At 41.9% G+C, this 26,894-nt stretch overlaps 1 protein-coding gene across 1 annotated transcript in view; it reads right to left on the bottom strand.

The window, feature by feature from the left end:
• ofcc1 (orofacial cleft 1 candidate 1) overlaps positions 1-26,894 on the bottom strand; it is a 111,276-nt gene that overhangs the window by 53,287 nt on the left and 31,095 nt on the right. The window contains exons 14-19 of the mRNA XM_050056735.1: positions 21,901-22,143; positions 17,320-17,468; positions 17,039-17,153; positions 15,918-16,218; positions 9,765-9,856; positions 7,802-7,947 (exon numbers count right to left, since the gene is read on the bottom strand). Coding sequence (XP_049912692.1) covers positions 7,802-7,947; positions 9,765-9,856; positions 15,918-16,218; positions 17,039-17,153; positions 17,320-17,468; positions 21,901-22,143 — 1,046 coding nt within the window. The remainder of the gene's footprint in view (positions 1-7,801; positions 7,948-9,764; positions 9,857-15,917; positions 16,219-17,038; positions 17,154-17,319; positions 17,469-21,900; positions 22,144-26,894) is intronic.

Here is a 26,894-nt window from a genome sequence, read left to right as displayed (position 1 = left end):
GGGGCTTTATAAGCACAGCTTTTTTACAGAGACCCTGGCAAAGCGAGAATACACATAAATGTGTTTCATTGACAAAATGGGAGCACAGTGGCAGGTATTTGGGGTGTAGTTAAAAGAGAATTATGGAATAGTGACTCAGCTGCAGAACTGGAGTCCATCATCATGTAATTAAAATAGTACAACGATGCAACACCAAATTATCAGAATTATTTGCAGCTGACAGGGAGTGGAGGAGAGCATAATCAGGAGCAGTGAAAAAAAATGTTCCACTTAATTAAGAATCCATGTTTGACTAATAGTTGGCTGCTCATTTTTACAATGAGAGGGAGGGTCTCGCATGCAGGCAAGCATATGAGGGCGATGGAAAAGGCCACAAAAGTGCTCTGTGCTGCTGATATGCAGTGGATAAAATGCAATGCTGGAACAGAATCGAAAGCTCATGAAAATGCTGCATCGATAAATCTATCATATTTAATGTGAGTGGACTGGGAAGAAACAGTTACATTATCATCATCTTGGTTACTGAGGATAGGATGTGAGTTGTTTTATGTGCGAAACCAAAACCTCTATTTGGGCTTGTGAATTCTGCAGGATGATATTCAAAAGTAATTACCATCATAATGATCTGTTGATCCACATGTAATCAACTGAGATAAACACAATTCTTTTCTTATGATCAATAACAAGTAGCCTGGCAATCTCATGATGAAGACAAGACAGAAAGCAGAAATATTCTGGCACGTAACTTCCCCATTACGCTCTGTTTTTATAGGGATTAAACAAATTAGATATATTTTGTTATTAAATGAGCTTTAGAGGTGCAGATAGGAGGATTTTGTTACCTTTGGACAGAGCCAAGCTAGCAGTTTCACGTCTGTACACCAAGCTACGCTAACTAGTGCTGGTGCTAGCTTTAACCTCATATTTACCCCACAAAAATGAGATCTCTTGAGCACTTTTCCAATAACATGATAACGTGGTCAGAGAAAATAATGAAACTCAAAGCTGGATTGCTCAACTGTGACTTGTTCATTCTCATGTTATACAGTTGCAGGCTGTTCTAATGCACTGTTTCGTATATAACCAATGTAATCATAAGCCAGCAATTTGTGTATATCCCACGTAATCAGGAAGGTGACGAGGAGATCACGTGAAGAATGCACTCACAGGAGTAAAGAAGAAGGTAGTCTGGGTAAAGAGGCAGGTTGGAACCATGTGAAACAAAGTAAACTATGGGGTGTTTTACAGTACGTCGTCACCACCATGTCTCTTTTCCAAAAACCTGTGAAGGAAATTTCTCCACCGCGCTAATATTCTTTGTTCGGTGGCGACCCTCTAAAGCTACTAGCTAAAACACAGCTCAAGAACACAAATCTGATGAGTTTTGAACCAGTTTTGTGACTCCTGCACTGGCCAAACAAATCCCTCCAACAAAAAGGAGTGTTTTGGCCTCCCCACACACCTTGGAATAGTTTAGATATATACATGAGGTAGCCGTTTCACTGCCATGCAACATGTGGCGTTTTTATGGAGCGCCTGACTTAGCACGAGAGGGGATTAAAACATGGAAATGGCAGGTCCCTTGGTGCGCCATAAACTAGGGTGGAAACATTTCAAATGCAGATGCACCTGGGATCAACAAACACACACAGGGGCTTCCCAGGCACTCGTTACTCACACAGCTACTAGAGCTACCACCGCAGTCCTCGGCAATGAAGAACAGGTTGTTTTTCTCTCTATAAACTTTTTTGGGGCAGCGAGAAAACACTCAAAACACAGCGCCAGTAGATGTGTAATACACCGAATGATTAATGGAGGACAAATAATAAATGTTCTAAAGAGATCTATCCATTCTTCAATTTGGGTGAGGCGTACAGGGAAGAGTGCTGCGGAGGCTGAGTATGGGCCTCCGGAGAGTTGCATCAGTATTTAAATGGATTTCACTTCTCTGACCTTGCCTCATAACTGCAGGACATTGCCACCAGAGAGATAGAGACAGAGAGAGAATGAGGAGAGGATGGCGAGAGAAAGATGGAGGAAATTAGAGAAAGCGAGATAAAGACAGAATCATCGGGAGAGGGTGGGACAGGGAGAGGAAATAATTATAAGCCAAAGAGACTGACTACTATGTTATATGTGTGTGTATGTAGAGAGAAAGTAAGTGGGTGATGGACACGGGAAAAAGATTTTCTGTGCCAGGACATGACCTGAAATGCCACCCAGCATCACAGAGCAGACGAGACATCTGTGGATCTCTATTCTATCGGTTTTGTCAGTGCAGGATGAAACGGCCTCTTAAAACTGCTGTTTCCACATGACTGATGAGGCTGGGAAAACACCATAAATGGGCTAAATGCCGCTCTTATCTCATGTCCAGTGTGTGTGCCTCCAAACAAATATAAAGTAGCCTAAGAAAAACGCAAACTGTTAACTGTGGTCTCAGTGCAATTATCAATGAAGCATGCTCTGCTTCTAAACTGGCAATGGCTAAAATAGGTACTGATGACATCACGCTCATATATATATACACAAATGTTAAAATCCAATTCTGATTACATCGACATCTAAGACTTGTCAGTTATATTATTAGAGCTGCCAGTCAGTGATGTTTTCCTAAAAGTTCATATTTATTTGCACAGGGTGCAGTGCATTAGTGCATGTTTGTGCTACAGTGCATTAGCTTACATGTATCTGCATGTACAAATCCACTTTTAAATTCTTGGGGACTTGTTTGTTGACTTTTGCCATCTTTTTTAGATGTTTATGTCAAACTGGGGAACAAGTGATTACAGATGAAAAAAAGAAGAGCGTGAGGGAAGTGTCACCTCTGGCCTAGCTCTCTTTCTCTCTCCCACACACACACACACACAAACACACAATCATGCACAAATCACACGCAATCACTCATATGCTCTCACATATAGTTCCTGTCATTTTTTCTCTATCTGAACTCCCCCCTCCCCTCCTCTCTGTGGGAAACACATTCATTTGACCCAGACCACCAATGGGGCCGCAGTCAGCTCTGACTGACAGCCACATCACTGCAGATTAACCAATCATATCGCAACATGAGCCTGTCAGGGAGCTGACAGCTCTGATTTCCATAAAGGAAGCAGCACGTTGATTGTGTATGTGTGTGTCTGTGAGATCCGCAAGTGACCCAGGGCGCGTCTGGCCGCAGAAAACCCTAACATGTGCACTCTGGGCCGCGGTTGCCAGGGGCCCTCTCTTTCACAAATGCACGCTCGCGCTTGCACATGCACACAGACAGACACATTCCTGCCCCCTCAGCACAGGAAAGCACTAGAGACCCAGGGGTGAGCAGCGCTGCCATCTCCACCCACCTCTCCTACCAGCATTACATCAGAATTGATTGACCCTTGCACTGAGTTGTGATTCGGAGCTGCAGTATGCAGGGGATTGACAGCCTGGAACTAGCTGTTATTTCAGGTGTTTTTTCTTTCTTACTCGTCTGTTACTGCAGGCCGATCTCTCTTTCCCTCTCTCTTTCCCTCCATGAAACCTCGTGGCTCGTCTTTGGGAAGGGAATGACACTGCAGGGTGCATGTTACCAATGTTTCCTGCACATGATCCTGTGTAGATGAGCAGCCGTGAACAATAAACTGTACACTTTACTGCTAACCTTACACTTGCATGCAGACTCAAACAGATGGAGGGCACAGAGAGATAGAGCGACAGAGACTCGCAGTGAGTGAGTGCTCTGATAGGCTCGGTTGGGGGAAACGGGCGGAGAGGATTGTTGGTCCCCAACGAGGCGAGCTAACTGGGGGAAATTAGGTCAGTGTGTTCCCTCTGACTCCACAACAAGAACAGGCTGTGCATGTGTGTGTGCGCGTGTGTGTTTTGCTGGTGCACCTACAGCGCCATACTGCACCGCTATAGCAACATACTGTGCAGGTCTGTGCATGTCTGCGTGTGTGTTTGTGCTCGCCGCCTGCCACACATTGGCATGGGATTAGATGTGCTACCAAAGGTCAGACCGGATTTTAATACAGGTGATTATTATTTCCACCACAAACGCTTCTACAGCTTTAACACACATTAAACAAAAGTGTTTGATAACTAGCTCTGAAACTTTATTTATTTTGACTCTCATCTAATTGGAACAGAAAACTAGAATGTAACTAATCATAACATCATCATCAGTAACAAAATAGTTCTGAATATTAAAAAAACGGATAAAGGTTAAGTGACATTTATCCCCAAATGGCCACACAGTCTTTTGGAATAAAAGCTTTGGGGACAGATGGAGTCAGTTCTGCAGTCATTTGGCCTCCAGAGGATGTGGATGCTCTTTTATTTTATACCTCCCACCAAGCTTTGTCTTTACTCTGTGTGTGTCTCTCTCTCTCTTCATGTCTCCTGATCAGGACAAGTCACACATACTATAATTGATATGAGATTTAGGGGGTATATTTCGATGTAATTAGAATCTTGATAATTGGACTAATTAGATCTAATTGCTATGTGAGAATGACTTTGATTAAAACAGGTTTCTCTCCTCAAAACCAGAGTAGAAAAAAGAAATAGTTGGGTGACATTGGTGAGACAAAATGCTAAAGCTAATTGGCGATAATCACAGATGCATCAAAATCTGTGTGTGAGTAAACAACAAATAGGAGCAAAATGTTTTCCTAAAAACTGATAATCTGGATAAAAGTATTTGTTAGGATGTGTGCGACTTTTAAATGTAAAATGTGATGAGCAACAGTAACTTATCACCGTGCTGAGTACACTTAGTGTAAAGTACTGCTAAAGTACCCACTAAGGTGTGAAATTAATTCAGTCTGAGTATGTTTACCTTTTCTAGAAGTTGTTGCCGCACCATCCGAAAGCATTAAATTGGCCCTATCGAATTACAACAGCTGTATTGAATCAGGTGCTTTGATTTTGCTCAGTGCTATTCTGTGAGAAAAAAAAAAAGGTGGTTAAGATTACACTTGTAGACATCAAATAAGCTGGAAGGTCGGCAGGAGCCTTTCATGCATGTTCAAACAGATAGCAGAAGCATAGGAACTCAAAAAAGAGAGAGAAGAAGAAGAATCATTCCCTGGCTTGTTCTCATAGTCTTTTTCATTTGCCCAGAATTGACTTGCAACTGTCAATACTTGCAGTAAAAGGTGCACTGTGTTGTCTTTGAAATTGTAATTTATGGTTTACGGTTATTATGATCCCATAGAACATGTAGGGCTTTACTTTGTCTGTTTTGGTTTTTTTTGGGGGGGGGGTGGATAGATGTACTAGAAACTTTAAATAAAATAATTCAAAAGAGGACACAGTCAAATTTCTAACTCCAGAGATGCAGAGAGGAGCTGATCCTGGCCCCAGTGAAACAAAAACTTTAAATTAAACATGAGTAAAATCATATATAATGGAGAAACCTAAACAGCTAAAAGAAGATGTATTTCGAAGTAGCTCTGCTGGTCTAGAATCAGAAACAAGAGGCGTTAGTGATATTTAAAGTACATTATTGTACCTTGAGAGAAATTATGTGACTAGATGCATATATATAAACTGCAACTTGGCATACCCACAAAAATATTATTTAAGTTTAGGATAGTTGACTTTGTTAGACTTTGAGGTCACACCTACAGCTACACACAAGAGATTTACTCTAGTTATAAGTGTGGGTACTGTACACACTGTAGAGCTCTGTAAGACACTGACCAACCTCATTCCAATACATTTCCTTACATTTATTTGACTTTGTGAGTAAAGTGTCCCTGGCTGTGACGTTTTAGATGCACTGTGTTAAATATTTTGTGTGATTCTCAGACTATCCTAACTGAATCTCACTGTTTCTAAGTGTTTGCTTAATAATGCATGAGCATCTGATTTGCACATTTGTGCCGGGACGCCCTATAAAAATCTCAATGAGCTCAATCTCTTGTGGCTCAATAGATGGCAGTAATATCCCTCAATCACTGCAGTATGAATCCTCATCCCACATAAAATACATGTGTACGCAGACACTGGTGCGCACACACACTGTACACAGACACAGTCGAGAAGTGATGTACACGTAAATGCAAACACACTCCCCTGTGCATGCACAGATGCATATAAACACACACAGGAACATACAAACAGAGCTCTCAAAATGCCAGAAGAGATGGAGATGACATCATTACGGCAAATAAAATTTAAAAAAAATCAGTAAACAGTTCCTTTCGTCTGCGTCTCTGTCAGTCCTCAGGTGATGTAGAGAATCCCAGAATAAGTCAAACAGCACAGTGGGAGAGATGGGTGAGGGTATGACTTTGAGGCTGCAGTGTCTTTAACTTCATTGTGAAAGCCAACACTGGCACCGTATCTTTCTAATGTTCTGATTAGGCGAGGGCAAAAAAAAAAAAAAAAAAAAAAAAGCTGCCTTTAGCTCAGAGATACTGTAATGTGTGTGCTTGTAAAGATAAAATCAATAGCAGCAGCACCTTCACAGGGCATCAGGGAACCGCCAGGGCTCCAACTCAATACAATCCGTACCTATAACTGACAGAAATGTCTCATCTCACGGAACCCGGCGACTGCTCAGAGGTAAAGAAGCGGCACTATGAATAATCGTGAAAACCATTTAATTGTGTCCCTTTGTGTGCAGCCTGCCTGGGTTTCTGTGTTCGTTTTGTATTCACTCTCCCTCAAGATAGTCCCTGTGTCGTCATTTGTTGGCAGGATACGCTGGTAATCATTTGAATTCCCCCAGTATGTTCAGAAGATGTCAGGGAGTAGTCTCTGATCTTGTTTAATATGTGACCAGCAGCTATAAATTACCAACTCCCAGAAATGAGGAAACATGGGTACTTTTAAATCTCCAGGGAGAGCTCTCTTTCTGTCTCCCTCACACACATAGGCTCCCTCTCTCTGCCTCCCTCTCTCTCTCCCCCCCTAGTGTAGTCGTGTGTGTGTGGTAATCCCCTCCCCTTAATTTAGTTGACGTTCAAATAAAAACAAATACCTGTGACTTTTTTGTTGAAATAAGCAATTTTGCTTTTAGCCTATTCCGATGCTCCATGGGCAGACAGTGCCGCACCTTGTTGCGTTTAACACGTTTGGCCAAGGTGTTTGAAATGCGGTGCTTCCTGCTTTGTTTTTATTTCACACGTCCCTGTTTTTTCATTAAAATCAAATGCTTTAAGCCACGGTGAAGAGGGGAACAAATTTTTCCAAACCTTCCTTTGTTGCATTTTGTTGTGCAGAGGAGAAGGAGCAATTGTTTGGTTGGCTAGATATGCAATATTGTTACAAATTAAATTGCTTTGAATAAGATTGATTCATTTGTCTTGAAACTGGAAGTGAAATTTTATCTTATAATTAAACATTTTTGACATCAGAGTCTACATTTTTAATTTGAGTCCATCTTAAAGCAGAAAAGTCAAAAGTGTAAGTCATTATTAACAGCAGAATTTTCCTGCTTTCTAACAAAGTTCTAAAATAGTGCGACTTTCTTTTTTTTTTTCCAGGAGAGATTAGGCCGCGAGGCTCTGAAAACGACTTTGCCTGTGACTTGTTTATGTTAGCAAATTAAAATTGAGCTATACAAGGGTAAAGCTAGCAGATGCAAACTCCATTTAGTTAGGATTTCCCTTGGAAGAGATGTGACTACTGTATCTATATCTGTACAGGAGGTGTTCTAGCCACATTTTGTTGTCAGCATCTGTCTGGTTGATGCCGTGCACATCACTGTCTGTGAGGCACAGAAACCAGTTGTCACCCACTCCCTTTTTTTTTTTTCCACGTTTGAATTTTGTGAGACTGAGGCAGGATAATGAGTGGTGAGACTTACTGTAGGGAGAATGTATACTCCTCCATCTCCTCCGTGGAGAGGTTCTCCATTGAAGGCTGCATCTTCTGTTTGTCTGCCTGCCGAGGCGGCGCGCTGCTGCCGCTCATGCTGGGGCCGCAGCTATTTGTCTTCTTGATTGGCTTCTTCTGTGAGGAGCAGAAATCGGGGAGAACACATGCGGATGTCATTTGTAATCAAAGCAGGAAACAGGCCCCGGAATTTATCTTGGGGGATGCACACGGTGACAGTGACAGTGTGCGTGGCACTTTGGAGCCTCTCCTATATCTCAGCCGCGCCTCAATTGACATGAGACAAGAATGACGGCAGAAATCGCATACGGCACGCCATCATTCAAGTTGAGTTCATTTGGGAAACGTGCGTACAGTGACGGTGGTGTTAAATATGTGATATTTGAGCAGCTGGCACTGTTTTTTTCCACACAAGTCGTTTACTGTCATCGTCATAAACACAGTCAAATGGAGTTAGGAAGTGGGGTTTTAAATATTTCACCAAGGTACTTGGGAGCAGATATTATTTGTTAAGCCGCCAACATGTTAACGGCTTGCTTTCCCTGGCCCTGTCAGCCCTGCCTGTGTTGCCCTTGGGTGGGCTTAGTGCCTTTCTGCTTGAAGTTGTGAAATACTCACTGATGTATGTTAATGAGATCCACAGTTGGAATAAGCAACCTCTCTCTTTCTTCCACCCCTGTCTCGCTCTACCTCTCTCCATTTTTTTCATCTTTTCCTCCCCTCCATCTCTCTCTCTCTCTCTCTCTCTCTCTCTCTCTCTCTCTGTCTCCCCCTCTGAGATAAACTGGGCCCAGGAAGTAGTAAATGGGCAGGGCCCCATAAAAGCTCCATCCGTTTTCATAGGGCAATCTTTGCCAAAGCAAGCTTGGATTCCAGAGTGATGATCACAATAAAAAGGTGGAAAGGAGCGGGAAAGAAAGCAGAGAGAGAAAAAAAATGCAGGAGATATATAAACCACAATGTTCTCCGGTGTCTCCCCACAATAAATTTAATGCAATACCTTAAGAGTGGATTCCGTATATAGCTGGATTCCTGCCCTGTGGGCAAAGTGGTCGCCTGGAGAAAATTCATTTTAATTAGGCCTGCACTGCAGGTTGAAGGGTTGAAATCTGATCCCTAGCGCTCCCAGGCTGGGGCAGGTTGGAGATCACTCCACTTAATCATTAGACAACTGGGTTCCACACCACGACATTTGACAGAGTTAGCAAGGTTTTAAAGATGGGGCCAAGAGGAGAAGAAGAAAAAAAAAAAACGTGGTCTACAGAGGCTGCAGAGAAATAAAACCTCATATCAACAAACTCATTTATTTAACAGGTCATCACTGATTAATGGTGGTCTGAAGAGCCTCTTGTACATCAGTAGAAGGAGGTTAGTAAGAATAAAGACTAGGAGGGATAGAGGAGAGAGGCGGGAGGGGCGGATGTGTGTATGTGTGTGACAGACGGAGGCTTGATGTTGTTCATAGGCTTCTCACTACCTCAACAATAACATCACAACAACAAAAGGCCGCAGCGAAGGCACAATGGCAGGGGCGGACCGGGAGGCAGCAATGCCAGATCAGCACACAGAGTAATTTTGCAATTACCACTTCAAAGTATGGCAGGTAACATGCAGGCTTTGATTAATTTAGCTTAAGTCCTCTGTAGCACAGGAAGAGGCGTGTTTAGAGCGGCTTGGAGAAAAAAAAGGGAGGCCTGGCTGGCATTGCTGATTTCACAGAATTTGAGCTGCTTTGGCTTGTCAAGCAGATCAAAACTGGCTTTGAAGGCTGAAAAATACCTGTTAGTGTGAAATGTATTTTGACAAATCTCAGATAATAAGCCGGGGAGGTGTGTGTAGGGGTGCAGAGAGGGGCGGGAAGGGAAGGGAAGGGGAAAGCAGAGAGGGTGCTCATTTTGAGGGTGGGAATACTTTGCCTTAAATCACAGTGTTACCTTGTAGTGAATCCCACCCTCTGCTTTCTCCCTGCATGGATCACTCTTCTCGCCCGTGTTTCCAGAAATGGCTCCCGAGGAGGAATTCTTCCCTGCATCAACCCCCCCCCCCCAAAAAAAGAGATGTAATGTGCAGTGAGTGTGAAAAAGAAAGAAAGGTTCATGTTTGTTTTCTTTTGCAAACCACATCTGGCAATCATAGTGAGGATCAAGGGTGGTTGAGTGGTATTTATATTACAAAATCCAAATGACTACGAGTATACACTTGTTAAAAAGTACTGATCAAGCAATGATGGAAATTGACAAAAAAAAAACATAATTAATTCTGAAAATGTACTACAACACAATACAAATTAAAAAGTTCACATTTAGTTGCAGAAAATTCTGAGCTAAAATGCAAAAAATCCAGGTTTGTACTGGCACTTAAAATAGGAAGAATAACTGTTGTTTGCAGTACCAAGAAATCAAATGAAATGCTCTTTGCATTTCTGAACACACTGCCAGCGTTGCTTTTGTCTTGTTGTTCTACTCCGAGGCAGGTGGTGAAGATGTTTTGGTTTACTATCTGGAGACTTGCAAAAGCAACAAAGGCTGATTTGACTCTTTACAGAGAGAAGTAGGAGTGTTAACTTATAGAGCTCCCACTGCACAGTCATCTCTGTCTCCCACAATCTCTGAGCTGAACCTTCCCAGCCTCGACGCTCTAATGTATGCAATTAGAAATGATGAAAAATCGAAAAAGAAATTAAGTTTGGTTGTAATACATTTTCCCATTCTTCTCTTCTTTGGAAAATTACTTTTGAAGTATTTTTTCATCCTAACCCTCTTTTTTCTTTTCTCTCTCTCTCTCTATCTGTCTGCCTCTCTTTTTTTTTTTTTTTTTTTTCTGTAATTTAAATGGTAAGCCGCCAGATGTGTGTCTCATGCTTGAAGAGTCGGAGATCTGCATTATTTAGCATATTAACATTCACAGAATTTAAAAAAGGGTTCCTGCATTGCCTGGAGGTTGTAATTAAGTAAACCTTAGCTTGATACATGTAAAAATCTCACTATGTGAAACTTTTCTCCCCCCGTGGAACCAGTCACATCTATATGATACATATGGAAACCTCTGCGATGATATAATTTTTTTTTTCCTCGCTGCGGGATTAAATATATCAGTGATAATAACTTAAATATAGGCGACACATCAGAAATCCTTCTGACAGCTAAAATGTACTTAAATGGCAGCACGAGTCTGCTCGCTGCTATTTTTAAGCGAGTCTGAAATCAGATTTCATCCTAACACAGATGTAGTTTTTAATTACCACCGCTTTGCTGGTAAACATGTGGAGTGCCTACAGTCACAAGGTAATAAGGTTATATTTGTTCTATTCTGGAGATAAAATAATTTATATTTCTACATTTTCATGACATTACATAACTGTACTCAATTTTGTGTCAGTGTTAAGATTGCAATCATCTCGTATCAGTCAAATATTTTGTGTATGAACATATGTTCATGCCTGGATTTGAAGATAAGATATTTTTACACATTGTGAAAGTGAATTTAAAAATGAAAAACGACTGCCATGAAGACAGTCAGAGTGAGGGGAGTTGGATCGTATCAAGAGGGAAAAGGTCAGGGACCCTTCAAATATACAAAATATGAGAACTCAGTTAGTTTAGCTTTTTTTCCCAGTGTTTTCACCCAGAGAGAAAATACACCACATTCTGCATTTCCAACTTTTAAAACATCCAAAGCAACAATTTTTCATTTACGTTACAGGGCATTGTTTTAATACTTTATTGCTATTATTCTAAATAGAAGTGCACTTGAGCAAATATTACATTTCAGCAAAGTATGTGTTTGTTGCTGTCCAAACAGTATGAGACAGAGCAAAGCGGCCCATGGGCCTGGCCAGCTGCTTTTACACACACACATACAGACACACACACACACACACACCTCAATCTCTATTAGCAACAACAACAGCAACCGTAGACTCACGGAATTGGACCACCATGGATTAGAATGCTTTCTTCGACTGCACAACCACACACATACGCACACACACACACACACTCATTACACCAGGCCCCACTTGCTAATGCGCAGACGCTGTGGAACCAGAATGAGCGCGGAGGCAGCATCGACAGCTTCGACAGCTAAGGGCTACGTCTGTGAACTCGGAGCGCTGGAGCTGCCACAACTCCAGCCTCTCCGGGCACTCAAGGCCAACAACAAACTCCTTGTTATCCCCCTGCGCTGTGAGCTGTGTTAAGACCAGCACACACACACACACTCAGTGCATATACTGTATTGACGCACCCACACACAGGAAGGCACACAAACAAAGATATTAATATGTAGACACTTGCATACATGCACAAACATTTTCCAGGGTAGAAATACAAATGAGCGTACCTCACAACTGCATAACTCAACACACCTCCTTCCTCTCTCGCTCGCACACAAAAACAGGCCGAGGAAAGCGAAAAGCCTGAGGGCCGTAACACTGTCGAGACCCCATCACTGTGTTACTGGTGAGATGCAACCAGGCTGAGATGGCGGCTCTTGCTCACCTAGGCCCCTAATTGCCTGATGACTGGTCCAAAGTTACAGAGGGATCGAAGGTCAGTGACTCACGGATTACCCCCGAGTCCACGTCCGGATCTGGTGTTAAGGTTGCTATGATACAATGAGGATTTGGTGTCGCTTCATGGAAGAGTTTCTTTCCTTGTAATCCACTGCATTTTAATGACAATAACAGACACCCAGTGCATATGTGCGGTTTTAAGACTTTCTCACACTCACTGGTGAAGTCTGTTGCTCTTGAAAGTCAAATCTGTCTTTATTATGTTGCCCTTGTCTAATCACACAATAACTGTGAATTTTCAGTGCGTTTCAGAGGCAAGACACTGTCACCTTTGAGTGTATTTGTCTCCCATGTGCAATCCTTTAGGGCTTGTTTACCACACCCACTGTGAGCATTTACACGTGTATCTCTGCAAACAGGCTCCCATCCATTTGGAATCCGGACATTGTTGAATTAATCGGCGGGATGCAGACTGCAACTGATTGAGAGGGTATGATGTAACATTGTGGTTTGAGACTCTGATGACTGGGACCCGGCCTGGAGGGGAGCACATCCTGAAAGTGCAGGGCAGCGCTCCAAAGAAGACATTAGATGAGGAATCCTCGAAATCACCATCGGTGCTCAAGGGGATGGATGTTACGATGCATTTGGGAAAGAAAAAAAAAAAAAAAAAAAGGGCAGAGAAATGAAGCAGCAATACAGTTACGGCAGAATCATCGGCATGCTCATTGTGATCTACTAAATCATGAAACAAGACGCTAATCTAATTAGTCGTTTGGGTTCAAACAAACCCAATGTAACTGGATCATTCAGTTAAAGTGAAAGGTCACTTAACCCAGAATGCCTTGAGCTAATCTCTACGTTAAAACACCAAATAAACTCTATTATGCTTGGACATAGTTGACAAGTCAACTGAGGTAAATCTGGATTATTATCATCCAATGGCAAGTCAATCTGAAACTATGAAAAATATCAATGCGCACACAACAGCGCTACAGTAACCATCAGATTTTTCGATCAAAACTTGTCAGAGTTATTATCTTGGATTGGGATGTCAGGTTTTGTTCTGTAATAGACACCTCACCGCGCACTGTGATTTTTCTACGGGGATTAATTAACTTAAGGCCTCAGGAATACAAACTTCCAGTCTCACTGTCAAGCTCTGCTGTGTGTACGTTATCGCAATGACAAGGGGTCTCCATATACTTGTCCTGATTCTGAGACAAACGGGTAATGAGGAAAAATCCTGGCGTCACACGCGCAGAGAGAAAGCGATCTCCACACAGCGCACATCAGAAACAGAGAAGCATGAAATGGGAAGGAAACGTCTGAAACCCCCAGACTTGACAGAGGACTGAGGAAGGGGATAATTTGTTCTTCTTTTTCCTCACTGAATTGGATTTCCATTTTTTTGGCTGGGTTAAAGTTGTCCATCCGATCACTCCCTTCAACCTTGACGTAATCTCCCCATCTGAACGCCATAATTCGCACCAGAGGTAATGCAAAATGAACAGATCTGTATGCAAATGAGGCGCAAACGTCAGGTCGGCTTAGGGAACGGCGTGGATGAGGTGTTGTGCAGGACACCTTTTGATCCGTTATTTCACTTACGGATCAGGTTCACTTCCCAAGCAACCTCCTCACCTGGCTGCGAGAATGTGTGTGTGCTGACGTCCGTGTCTGCGTGAGAGCCAGAGTATGCAGCCGTGTGTGTTGAAAAGACCTGGTACCTTTTGCCTTGTGTGGCAGAACATAAATCTCCCATAGTGAGTGCCTCCCTCCTTCCCTGGCTCTCCCTCTCACTCTCTCTCTTTCTCTCTCTCCCTTTCTGGAAAGGCAGTCAGTTCGTTGGGGACACTTCCCTTGTGGGCGTTAGGATCTCTGTGGGGGGTCACAGGTCAGTCGGCGGAGGAAGCGACAAGCTGTGAAATGTAAAAGACCAATTTCTTCCACATGTTTCAGTGCTGGGAGAACACTGCCAAGCTGTCAGCCGGCATCACGTTTAAAATGGGCCAGGGTGCTACCCAGCAGACCTGTCACAACTCATTTGTAATTAAAAAGCCTGTGTGATGTTTAAAGCAGAGCACCCCAGAAACTTTTGAGGACTGTTAAATAAAGATGAGCTGTGTGTGCAAAAAAAAAAAAAAGAAAAGGGAAAAAAAGGGATGTATTAATAACAAAGAAGCTAGCCAGTCGCCTTTGTTGTAGATCAATACCAAATGAGCCTGGATTTGATTCATGGCAATGGCCAGGATGTTGGATTACTTAGGTGGGAAACAAGAATAGTATGTTTTTAAAATGAGAAAGTAGATCCTGATTACTATTAACAGAAGTCATTAGCCACCTCGAGATGTGGTTACAATTGTGGTATGACCTCGCCTGCACCAGATATGCAGGGCAACCGCATGGGAGCAGTTCATCAGTGCATCTGATGGACACTATACCTATTCAGGATCACACTGAAGCATATCCCAGCATGCACTGGAAGAAAAGCAAAGTAGTCCATCGCGGAACTAAAACATGGAAACATAATTATATTCACACCTGGGACTGTAAGTCTCAAACCAACCTGACCTGCATATCTTCAGACTGTGGGAGGAAACCGGAGCACCACGAGGAAAATAGCACGAACGCAAGGGGGAACATGCAAACTCCACACAGACCCCTCTTGCTGTGAAGCAACACTAACCAGTGAGCCACTACACAGTCGCTACAATAGTTCATCTGCTGTCTAAAACCATTTCATTCTGTGTCCTGGTACGTCAGGAAATTAAACAAAATAACACACGGTAATCAAATTATACGTAAAACAAGAGTATTCCAGAGGATAAAGTTGCAGATTACTTCAGATAACTTCAAGAATGGAATCAGAAATATGTGATGGATGGATTCCAGTTAAATGCCACACACAAAATAAAACTGCTTTATCTGAAATGCTAATTTTTATACTGAAAACTGCAAAGTAATAACAATTTGAGTCAAAATGCTTAGTTTAGTTGAGCTTAGTTAGGCACTAAATAGATTAAATAGAACTGCATTGTGTGAGTGTAAGACACAGAGACTGCTAATTTTTCCTAAATGTACCATATGAACATTTTAGCTGAGTTTACACATGGCAGCCAGAGTACCAACCTGCTCTTTGAATAGCTTGAATTTTAATGATGTGCCATGGTGTCATTTTATTAGTTTATGTAATATCTTCGTGTTATCATGCCAACGAGGGTTTGTTTACTTATTTGACTGGTGGTTGTGTTATCAAAACGTTTTATCTAAAGTTGTTACAACTATCAGTGTTGTGCTCACTGTTTAAACATTTGCCAGAACTAACACTTATGTCACAGTGTATCTGTTGGATTTTTGCATATAATCTAACTGAGAAAACACTACTTTGTTTGATTTAACTTCTGTCTGTCGAGCTTGGCCCACTGTCGACTACCCAACCCTACCCTCAAGCACATCCACCTCAGAGCTGTAAGTGAGCCCTGCCACTCTTCTCATCCCAGCGCTTGTGACATTAGGGTGACATTTTCTCCCCACTGTGGCATAGTCGGGGGTTTTAACATTGGACCCCTACCTGGCAGAGATGAGGAAGAGCAAGCGGAATCAGCTGACAGGTGGAGAGGAGACCCCCGGTGAGAGTGTACCACAGCGGGCTCTCCTGCTCTGCTGCTGGGGCCTGCATGTGCCTGCTGTTGGGGGTATAACTGATGACGGAGCTGGCCCTGCGATGGGGGCTGGGGCTGGAGTGGCGGTTGGCCCTGGGTTTGGTCATGATGGACTTCAGGTTGGGGCATGACCGGGGGGTTAGGTGGGGGTACTGACAGGGTGATGCAGCGCTCTGGCCCCCCAGATGTTCCAGAAGGGAGCCTCTTTACCTGAAACACCACAAACACAAGGGGGGTCTGTGTGTGTGTTCTAGGTCTACATATGGGTTTGGTGAACATTAATATAACCTCTTCATATTAATGTCATCAGCAGTTATGTTCATATCATTCCATTGCATCACCATTGTTTGTGGGAAAACAGCATGTGTGTGTAATTACACTACAGGTGTTAGTAATCAAACTGCAGACATAGCTAACTATTAGTATTTGTCATAGTGGGCCATAATGGCATGGAATAATTCAATTAAGACCATGAATGTGACTAGTATGAATATTGCACATCCTATTGCACTGTACATCCGCAGAGATAAAAAAAAAAAACAAGGCTATTTACATCCCTCTGAAATCAAAGCGGTAATGATAATGCAGTAATACGAACAACATGTCACAGTCGAAGGGACAAATAAAGAGACAAACCCAAGACAGAGAGCTTTGTTCTGGCTTTTAATTCAATTAAGATGTTTACTAATCTAATCAATGCATCAGCTCAAATGCATCCGGAATTGCTGGGTAAAGATGTGGTTCTTGTTTGCTCTCTGGGGCCAATTTCCAATTGCTCTGTAAAAGCTTTTTATCATAGAAAATCCAAAAATCCAACCCCCACCAACCCAGATCCACCATCCTGCCTCCCAAATAATAGGGGAGGAATGAGAGAAAACATGTACACACGCGCACACACAAGCAAACGATTTAACATGACTCATACCTGCACACAATTATGAATATACTATGAAAAAAAACAAAAACAAAAGCAGATAAGACTCTCTGCAAAAGAAACATGCATGCACATGTTTCACAATCGCACACACACCTGAAAGTACAGGTTGCACAGCCAGTGGTCTAGATCAGACGAGATGAAGGCTTCAATCTTTTTAAACTGGTCCAGTCGTGTGTTTGGCTCCCCCCTGAGCAGAGGGGTTTTAAACCTGAGTCAATGACACATAAATGGTAATGGTTACTGTACAAGTTTTTTTTTTACTTAGGGTCTGAAATTATAATTTCACGTCACTTTACTGTATGTGGTGTTTTGCTGGGAGTCATAGCTCAAAATACACATTTCTTATAGCTATCTTTGATCTGCCATCGACACACCTGCCCTGGACGAGACCGAGGCTCGGCCCACAAACAGGAAATGCCCCCCAAGCCAGCACGGAGCTGATGTGGCTGCTGTTTCCCGGTAGTGCGATCAGTTGGAATACCAAGACCATGGAGGGGACGACTTCACAGGCTGCAGGTAAGATCTGCCGACACAGAGGAAGGCACCAAGTCACTCACAATTCCACAAATGCCTGCAGGCACACGCACTAACGTTTGCACACATATGCAGACACATCGACATACACATTACTACACTACATGAGCAAGCATGCAACCAGAAACACAGAGGGTCAGCCGTGGAAAGTAACTAAGTACATATACTCAAGTACTCAAGAAGTATAAACTCAAGGTACTTGTGTTAGTTGTTTTTTTTTTGTCCAACTTTTTATTTAACTTGTACTTTTTTCTTAACTATACTTATCTGACAGCTTTAGTTTCTCCACATTTGTTGATTTTGAATGTTTGTGATAAGCTGAAGGAGTCTTTCTTTATGCACTGAGAGAAAAAATGTACTTTTTAAGCCAAACAAACAATTGACAAACCCTCTTGGATCAGCTGGAAAATGTACTGTCACAAAACTAAAAAGAGGGCTGTTTTTCTGACACCCTGAAAACGTTTTAGAGATACAAGGTTCTCACAGGACAGCGACTCTGCAAACATATGATGATCTTATAGAATATGATGCATTGCTGTAGATTAAACTACTCAACAACATATAAAGGAGTTAAAAATGAGCACAACTTAAACATCTACAGCAGTAAAATACAACACACACATTAATCCAAACACACTGTGTATGATAGTAAAACAATGACAGTAATAACTGAGGTACTTTAAGTACATTTGACCAATAATACTTGCATACTTTTATCAAAGTAAGGTTTTGAATGCAGGACTTTTACTTGTAGTGAAATGTTTTCACAGTGTGGTATTAGTTCTGTTACTTAACTAAAGGATCTGAATATTTCTTTCACCACTGCAGAGGGTAACAAACAGGACAGGAGCCCTCAGGGAGCTACTTAATCTACATCCTAGACTTGAATCCTCTTTTAACTTATTTCCGTGTTCTTTTTAAAGCCTTCTTAACTGCCATTCTTACCCGTCCAACCCAGCAAATTGCCTAAAAGGAGATGTTGGAATGATAAAGACTGTCGGCATCAAACACAGGGTGGAGGAGAAGTTGAGATTGCCGTTGTAGTCTACGAGCTGACAGTTAGTGAATTTGCGACGCAGTGAGACGACCATCAATCAAACTGATGATATTAAGGGTATCTCGCGTGGAGCAAAAAGTGTTAGTGGTTAGCAGTCGACGGCAAACATTCTTATTTACCCAGAGAACGGTGGGTTTGCTTAAAAAATGAACTGACAGTGAGGTGTGTGCCACTTCATCCATCACCGGGTGGAAATATTTTATCCCTTTATTAGTTGTAATGGAAAACGCAGGAGACTTGTTTTAACACATAAATCATGTGTATCCCTCCCTCCCCCACTGATAATCTGCTTTTGGTATGCACCTGTGAAATGATGGGTAGTAGTGTCTGACTCAGGACACAAATTTATGGCATAATATCACGGATTATGGATATTGAGGATATTTCATATTATTCATTTACTGTAAGAAATATGACCTGCATAAATAGTAATTTGTGTGCATGTGCGAGTGCATATGTGTTAAGCGCCTGCGTGTAGACATGCGCGCTTGTTTGCATATACAGTATGTGTGTGTGGGGAGTGTTGCTGTGAGGTTTGTGAGACTGGATGAGGTGCTTTAGAGGATTTCTCACTTCCTGTGTTTGCTGGAGGAGCCACTTAAAACCATTAAAAATATCCTGTTTAATTCAAAACAGACTGATGTTTTTTTCTCATTAAAAAAGAGTGCATGTGCAAAAGTGGTGACTATCATTGTGCAAGATAAGAGCTGCAGATCTTTGCCAAATGACTCAACCTCCTTCCTAAAATGACCACAACAGAGGACAAAAATGAAAAAAACAAGGGTGAATTCATGGATGTCCACATGCACTTCCTTGGACCTTTCCTTTTCTTTTTCCTACCTCATTCCTTTTTCTTCCTGCTTTAATATTAAAATGTGGAATCTTATGCATCTTCCCATTTGCTGTGAAAACTGCACTAAGACCGTGGGCCAGACTCTTCTCATGTGCTCCCACTTGCCAGTATATCCAAGACATTTCCAACTGAACTGCACTGTTTCTGTCTAAATCCAAACCCAGACGCACAAAGCAAAGGGTGAATGAAAAAAAAAAAAAAAGAAGGAGAGAGAGGGAGGAAAGGAAAATAAGCTCCTGGCTTCCTCTTACCATCACTAATTCCTCATTTCCTCTTAGAAGGCACTGCAAGCACTCCTGAAATTGCACGCTATAGTGTGGGCAAGAGGAGAGAGAGAGAGAAAACATCCAAGCCAATCCTGATAGTGGTGGAAACGCTGATCAGATTTGTCTGAGACTATCAATGGGGACTACAACAACAGGTTTGTCTATAAAGCACATCCAAAGGTTTGGGGAGGAGAAGAGGGAAGGAAGAGTGACATGAGGCATTTACCATGCCGTACTTAAACCTTTTTACCTCTGAATCAGATCCCAGGTTCGCATTCAGTTTATGCCAGCTTTTACCCCGTCCTTTATGTTTGATGGGAGCTGGAGACAATATTATCAGGACGCTCTCGCTCAGTGAATACGCCCACCAGCAGATTGGCAGTGTCCACATGTGCTAAATGCTCCAGCTAAGGCCTTTAGAGTTGCCATCAGAACGGTGAAGAAGCCCTTTCTGAGCCTGTACAAAACTCTATGGAATCAGGAGGGACACTGGATTTAGTGGCTTCTGTTTTAGGGTTTCTCTTGTGAATCTTGCATACAGTGCACACGCCATCAATGAATAAACATAAACAGAGATTTCTAATCCACTGGTCAATATCGACCATCCAAAGCCAGTATGTAGGTTTTTAAGATTAGTGCAGCTTCTATAGAGGATGTTTTCCCTCATATCAAAAGGTTTAGGAAAGTGCTTGTGAAACCTGCATAGATTTCATCTAATGTAATCTACTGTGTCGTTCCATAAAAAGGACCAAATGTGAAAACATGTTAAGTCTGTGACTATACATTGGGAATGGAGGTTGAGATTTTAAAAACTCATTTTAGTCAATTCTGCCTAACTTTTCTATTTCTTCCTCTTCTTTTATTCCCCCTGATCCAGCTCAACGCGACACTCAAAGACATGTAGAAAAGCAGCTAAATTTTTCACTGCATTTGTACTCCATTTTCATTCCAATAAAACATTACTTCCTTATATAAATGAATAATTGATCTTAGGTTTGATTTACATGCATGGATTAAATGTCATGTTTGAAAAGTTGTTGTTTTATTCATATGGAGATCCCCGGAGTAAAACCTAGAGGCTGTGTGTGGCATATTTTCATATGCTGTCTTTTACAGCAATATAACTTCTCATAACCCTTTCAATCTTCACTGCCACTGATGAAATAAGGGTAACAGGAAGAGGAATTTGGAAATACTAAACATGCAGTGTGGTGGGTTCTGTCATATAAGCAAAGCATGTTTTATTGTTTGCTTTTATTGCTTTTTACACATCAAAGTCTTTGTCCATGTCATTGAAAGTGAGTGTGTTTTAATTCAGGTTCACTAAATGTCAAATTGCTTTCAGGATAAGAGATGTTTTATATTTATTCAAATATTTTGCTGGAAATAAAAGAAATATTCAAATCAGCTTCCCTAGGCATGATGTGAATAAAGGAGCACTGATTAAATAAAATTGCACATTCACAAATAACAACCTGATTCTGTCCTTTTCTTGTTGAATAAAAATGTATTAGTGTCAATAGAGGAAGTCAACATATCACTGGTACCTGCATATGCAGACCTTGTGTGTTCTGTTCTTTGAGTGTTGTCTTCGAAAACTGTGAATGTTAATACTGACTGCAAACCAAACTTCTAGAGTCTATGAACTACATGCTTGTGTTTTTAGAATTATCCTCTTTTTTGCAACACTCAAACATTTAACCACAACTAGCTTAACTATGTAGGATTTTCCTAAAAAAAACAATGTACTGACTCATACAGAAGTAATCCCTCTCAATCATCACTCATGACCTGCTACAAGTGTGTGGCTGTGTATTTATCTGCAGAGACCCTGCCCTCTGCTTGTATTTTTTATTTTCTTCTTATTTTGCTGTGTTCGGGATGTTCGTGAGCACAGCTGCAGATGAGGTCGGGATTTTATAAAAAGGTAGCGACCGGTGCCAGACCATAAGCAGCAAGAGGAAGCTACAAAACTTGCAGACACAGCACCAAAAAACAATACAGTGAGGCAAAACAGACAAAACTGGGGTCGGCTTTCACTTTGACTGTCAATACTTTTTTTTACATCAGTAGCTGACAATTCCTGCATCATATACCCTAATTAATTTCAGGCAATCCATCTTAATTAACTAAATAAAATTATATTGTTGATTATTTCTTGAAAATGCTTAAAAATGAATGAATCTGAGTTGCTGCAATATCATCGCCATTTATGTTTGAGTGCTTTTGTGAAACATCTCCTCACCATGAACAGGCTCTGGTTGACGTGCAGGTCAATGTCGCAGGAGCGGCCCCGATGCTCCATCGGCTCAGTGGACGCCGCCCATTGTTGCAGCTCTTTCTGACTGCACCAGGCCAGAGCTGGACCCCCTAGATGGCTGTGAAGGGCCACAGTGACAGTGTAGAGGCCCCTGGGTAGCTTGTCTCTGGTGGCTCTTAGGCAACACACACACACCTCCACAGGCTGGGGAGTCGTGCTCTGGTTCACCTTTAATACACAAAGTGGAGAACATAAGATTTGATTGCAAAATTTTATATCTATTGATTCTATTACAATGGATAGTCAGACTAATTGCCTCATTTGTCATCTCACTGGAGAGAAATGACATAGACATACATGTACATATGATTAATAGTAGATCTGTGAACGTAGCTACACTTAACCTAAACCTCATCAAACATATTATTTAACTTGTGTGATATATCTTGGAAGTGCAGGAATAAAACTTTCATACCTGAATGGAGGATAATCTGCCAACATTATTATAGCCAATATTAGTAGCTTGACAGAAACATAATCTTAAGCTCTACAAAGCCTTATAATTGCAGAAAAACCATAACGTCAGTGTGTCTTTGCAGGTAAATAGTGTGCATTGCTTATCAGCTGCATCGTGCTAAAGCCGTTGTGTCTGTTAGTTGGATGTTGCAATTTACCACTAAGCCATCAACTACCGCGTCACACAACTGTGAAAGTAATCAGTTAAACAAATTGTGGACACTGTGAGGCTACCATTGTAAATTCTGTCAACAGTCGTGTTATCTAATCTGCCCCCACACCACTGCATCTGTAAAGCACTTTCTAACTACTGTTTGGAAAAGTGCTATGTAAATAAGGTTTGCTTGCTTAGATACTTATCACTTCCGATGTTGTTTTTAACAACGCCTCCTCATTCATACTCAGCTGTTGCTGAAAATAACAATCTATCTATCTATCACTTCTCATTGTCCTTGTACGTTAAAGAAACTAAAAAAATAAAACAAAATCCAACCCATTTTTTTCTCTAGTGTTATTAGGTGTGACCTTTAGCGTAGCAAAGTGTTGTCTTTACTTCAGATTTTAAGGATACACCTCTAGTTGCATGTAATTTAGTATAGGTGAGCGAAATATCATGACCTTGCTGTATGCAGGCCATGCCATGAAATGATTAATATAAAATTATGATGCACATCTGGAGATACGACTGCATGGACACAGTGTAAGTGTCAGTTTTTTTGTCATGTAGCCTGCAGTGGACATAACTGGGCACTCGTCATAGCACTGACAACCCCTAAATGATTAATTCTTACCCAGAAATCTGTGCATTTGGTGATGTAACTCCCCACGTTTTGGAGTAGTCATCTTTATGACTTCAGATATGTTTCTTGAACAAGTGTTTTTGTCCAACTGCAGTCAAGCAGTCTTATGTGTAAGACATGCCCAGTTCAGCTGCAGGCTTCCATCTGATGATCTCCATTCAACCATTCAGGGGTTAAGTGCCTTGCTCAAGGGCACATCAGTATTCCTTGTTATCGAAGTTGAGAGTGATACTTGTTTCCCCTGGCCACGCTGCCCATTCAGATGAAGGTTTCAAAACACCAACCTTCTGGTAGAGAGCTCATCCCACTAACCTTCAGGCTACATCAGCCCACTTGTTGTTTATTTGCTTGTTTGTTTTGGTGACATGTGCCTCTTTTTTAGGGCTTAGGATGAGTAATAGGGTAAGCTGGTGAGACAGTTTAGTTTTTTAAGAAACATAATCAGACAACAATATAAATACATATTCAGTCTTTTGTCCCCTATGGCATCTGTTGAACAGCACTGAATGAAAAGTCAATCTGGCTTAAACAGAGCCACTTTCATTTATGTTTTTAAACTTCAGTAGCAGTGTTGGTTGGTCTGTGTTTTGGCTGGTTTGATATTTTGTCAATGCATTTGTTCACCTGACACAGACTAAGATAATGTCACCCAGATTATGATTCCTGATGTTATCGATGATCCCTTCACCTTTATCTCTATAAACAGATACCTGCATTTGTATGCAGACCATCTAAGCAACTGTACAAGATTTTAATATCAGCATCCACAGCATTTTGGTTCCTGTTTGTAGTTCAAGTATGTTTTGATCAGTCAGGTTTGAGTGGCAGGTAAACAGTCCATGTGGAGAGCAAAAGAAGTGGAATGCATTGGTCAGAATCTCAGAACCCATCGACTATCATCTGACAAAGATTTACCTTTTTATTATCTTTAATCATGTATCTGCATAGTAATGCAAATATCTGCATATTAATGCAGATATCTGTTTATATAGATTAGCTGAAATGACAAGAGCACGGAAGAGGAAGTGCTGCCCCAGATATCCACAGGCTACACCGGAATCCACAAAATGCTGTTGCTGCCAGAGGCTTATGGTTGTCAGACTGATGGCCCATGGGTTTCGAGACTGTCTTCACCTTTATTCTACCAATAACATCAGACCAAAAATCCATTTGTTTACAACAAACATCAAAATCAAATCAGCAGATTGCTAGCCTTAACAATCCTGTTCTTTCTTTTATTCTCCTATCCTATCCCATTCTATTCTCGTTTATCTTGTCCACTCTGATCCTATCCTACCCTGTCACACCCTCCTATCATTTGTAGTCATCATTCTTTCCTGTCCCATCCTATCCTGTCCTGTCTTATCCTATCCTGTCTTAAGCCCTGTTTCCACCAAACACTTTCAGTATGGTACCAGTGGAACCAAAAGTAACCCTTCAGACATGGTACCTAGACCCTAGCGTTTCCACTGCAAACTGTACCCTTAAATGTGGGCAGGGGTGTTGTCACTCACTGCTCCGTCCAGCACTCACTGTATTTCCTCATTATCAGTGACACAGAGTAAAGTCTGCTCCTCATTTATCGTCCACAGAACGAGGCTGCACGCCGACATTTTCAGAACAAAATAAAACAGGCTGCAGTGAGAGTCTCTCTCCATGGGATATTTAAAAATAGCGGGTTAGTGCATTTAGTCCTTCTCAGGCAAGCTCAGGGGTTTAGTGTTGATGTAGCTCGACGCTACGCAACCCTTTTTTTTTCTCAGAGTGAGGATTAGAATATATGCATTTCACATAACCATAACAACTGAAGATCCACTCATTACTAAAAGTGTATGTCATATAAAAACCTAAGTAATTGTCGAATTGTCATATGGAATATTTAAGCTGTGTTGATCGATTCACGTTGTGATCTCATGCATTGAGTACCATTACGCGTTAATGTTCTACCTTAAAAATCCCGGCAGTCGGCCCAGTGAATTAAGTTATTTTTTTCTCTGACTCAGGCTGCTGAAGGAGGCAGCAAAACATCCTCATATTTTATAGTTACAATTTACTAACTAACCTCTCCACAATATGAACTGTGGCTTCTGCCTCAAAACCAGCCACAACTCAGCCCTGAGCAGAGTTACCATCCGCTACTGACCAGTCAACGGACTGCAGTGTTCACAGCTCCACCTTTTAGTACCAGATCTGTGTGCTAGGTATCCCAACAGAAGGGGTACCAAAAATGGTAACGGTACGGAACATTTATACCATCCACAACTTTTCACAGTGGAAACAGAAAAAAGTGTACCAAACTGAACTGTACCGTACCGTTCGGTGGAAACGGGGATTTATCCTATCCTATACTATCCTACACTACCCCATCCTATCCTATCCTATCCTACTCTACCTCATCCTATCCTACCCTACTCTACCTTATCCTATCATATCCTATCCTACTCTACCTCATCCTATCCTATCCTATCCTATCCTACACTACCCCATCCTATCCTATCCTACACTACCCTATCCTATCCTATCCTATCCTACACTACCCCATCCTATCCTATCCTACACTACCCTATCCTATCCTACACTACCCCATCCTATCCTATCCTACACTACCCTACCCTATCCTATCCTACACTACCCTACCCCATCCTATCCTACACTACCCCATCCTATCCTATCCTACACTACCCTATCCTATCCTATCCTACACTACCCCATCCTATCCTATCCTACACTACCCTACCCTATCCTATCGTACACTACCCTACCCCATCCTATCCTACACTACCCCATCCTATCCTATCCTATTCTACACTACCTCATCCTATCCTATCCTACCCTACACTACCCCATCCTATCCTACACTATCCCATCCTATCCTATCCTACACTACCTCATCCTATCCTATCCTATCCTATCCTACGCTACCTCATCCTATCCTATCCTACCCTACACTACCCCATCCTATCCTACACTACCCCATCCTATCCTATCCTACACTACCATATCCTATCCTACACTACCCCATCCTATCCTACCCTACACTACCCCATCCTATCCTACACTACCCCATCCTATCCTATCCTATCCTACACTACCTCATTCTATCCTATCCTATCCTACACTACCTCATCCTATCCTTTCCTATCCTACACTACCCCATCCCATCCTATCCTATCCTATCCTATCCTACTCTACCTCATCCTATCCTACCCTACTCTACCTCATCCTATCCTATCCTATCCTACTCTACCTCATCCTATCCTATCCTATCCTACCCTACACTACCCTATCCTATCCTACACTACCCTATCCTATCCTATCCAATCCTACACTACCCCATCCTAGCCTATTCTATCCTACCCGAACATACCCCCTCCTGTCCCATCCATCCCATCACATTCCAGCCTATCCCACCCTATCCTATCCTGTCATATTCCTCCCCATCCTATCCTACCCTAGCCTGCCCTTTCCTTTCCTCCCATAAGTGCAGGCATTTATTTTTCTCTGATTATCTAAGTTGCATCTCTTAATGCCCATTTATTTTATGCACTCCAATTTACACCATGTTGACCAACTCCCTAGGGCAAATTTTGAGTGTCTGGCAATTAAAGCCCTCAATTCCAATCGATGACATAGTAGCACTCAGGGGCTTCATGTGTCCTATCC

The sequence above is a fragment of the Epinephelus moara genome, chromosome 11 (assembly GCF_006386435.1).
Source record: "Epinephelus moara isolate mb chromosome 11, YSFRI_EMoa_1.0, whole genome shotgun sequence".
Classification (NCBI taxonomy): Eukaryota; Metazoa; Chordata; class Actinopteri; order Perciformes; family Serranidae; genus Epinephelus; species Epinephelus moara.
This window is presented reverse-complemented; position numbering and strand designations above follow the sequence as displayed.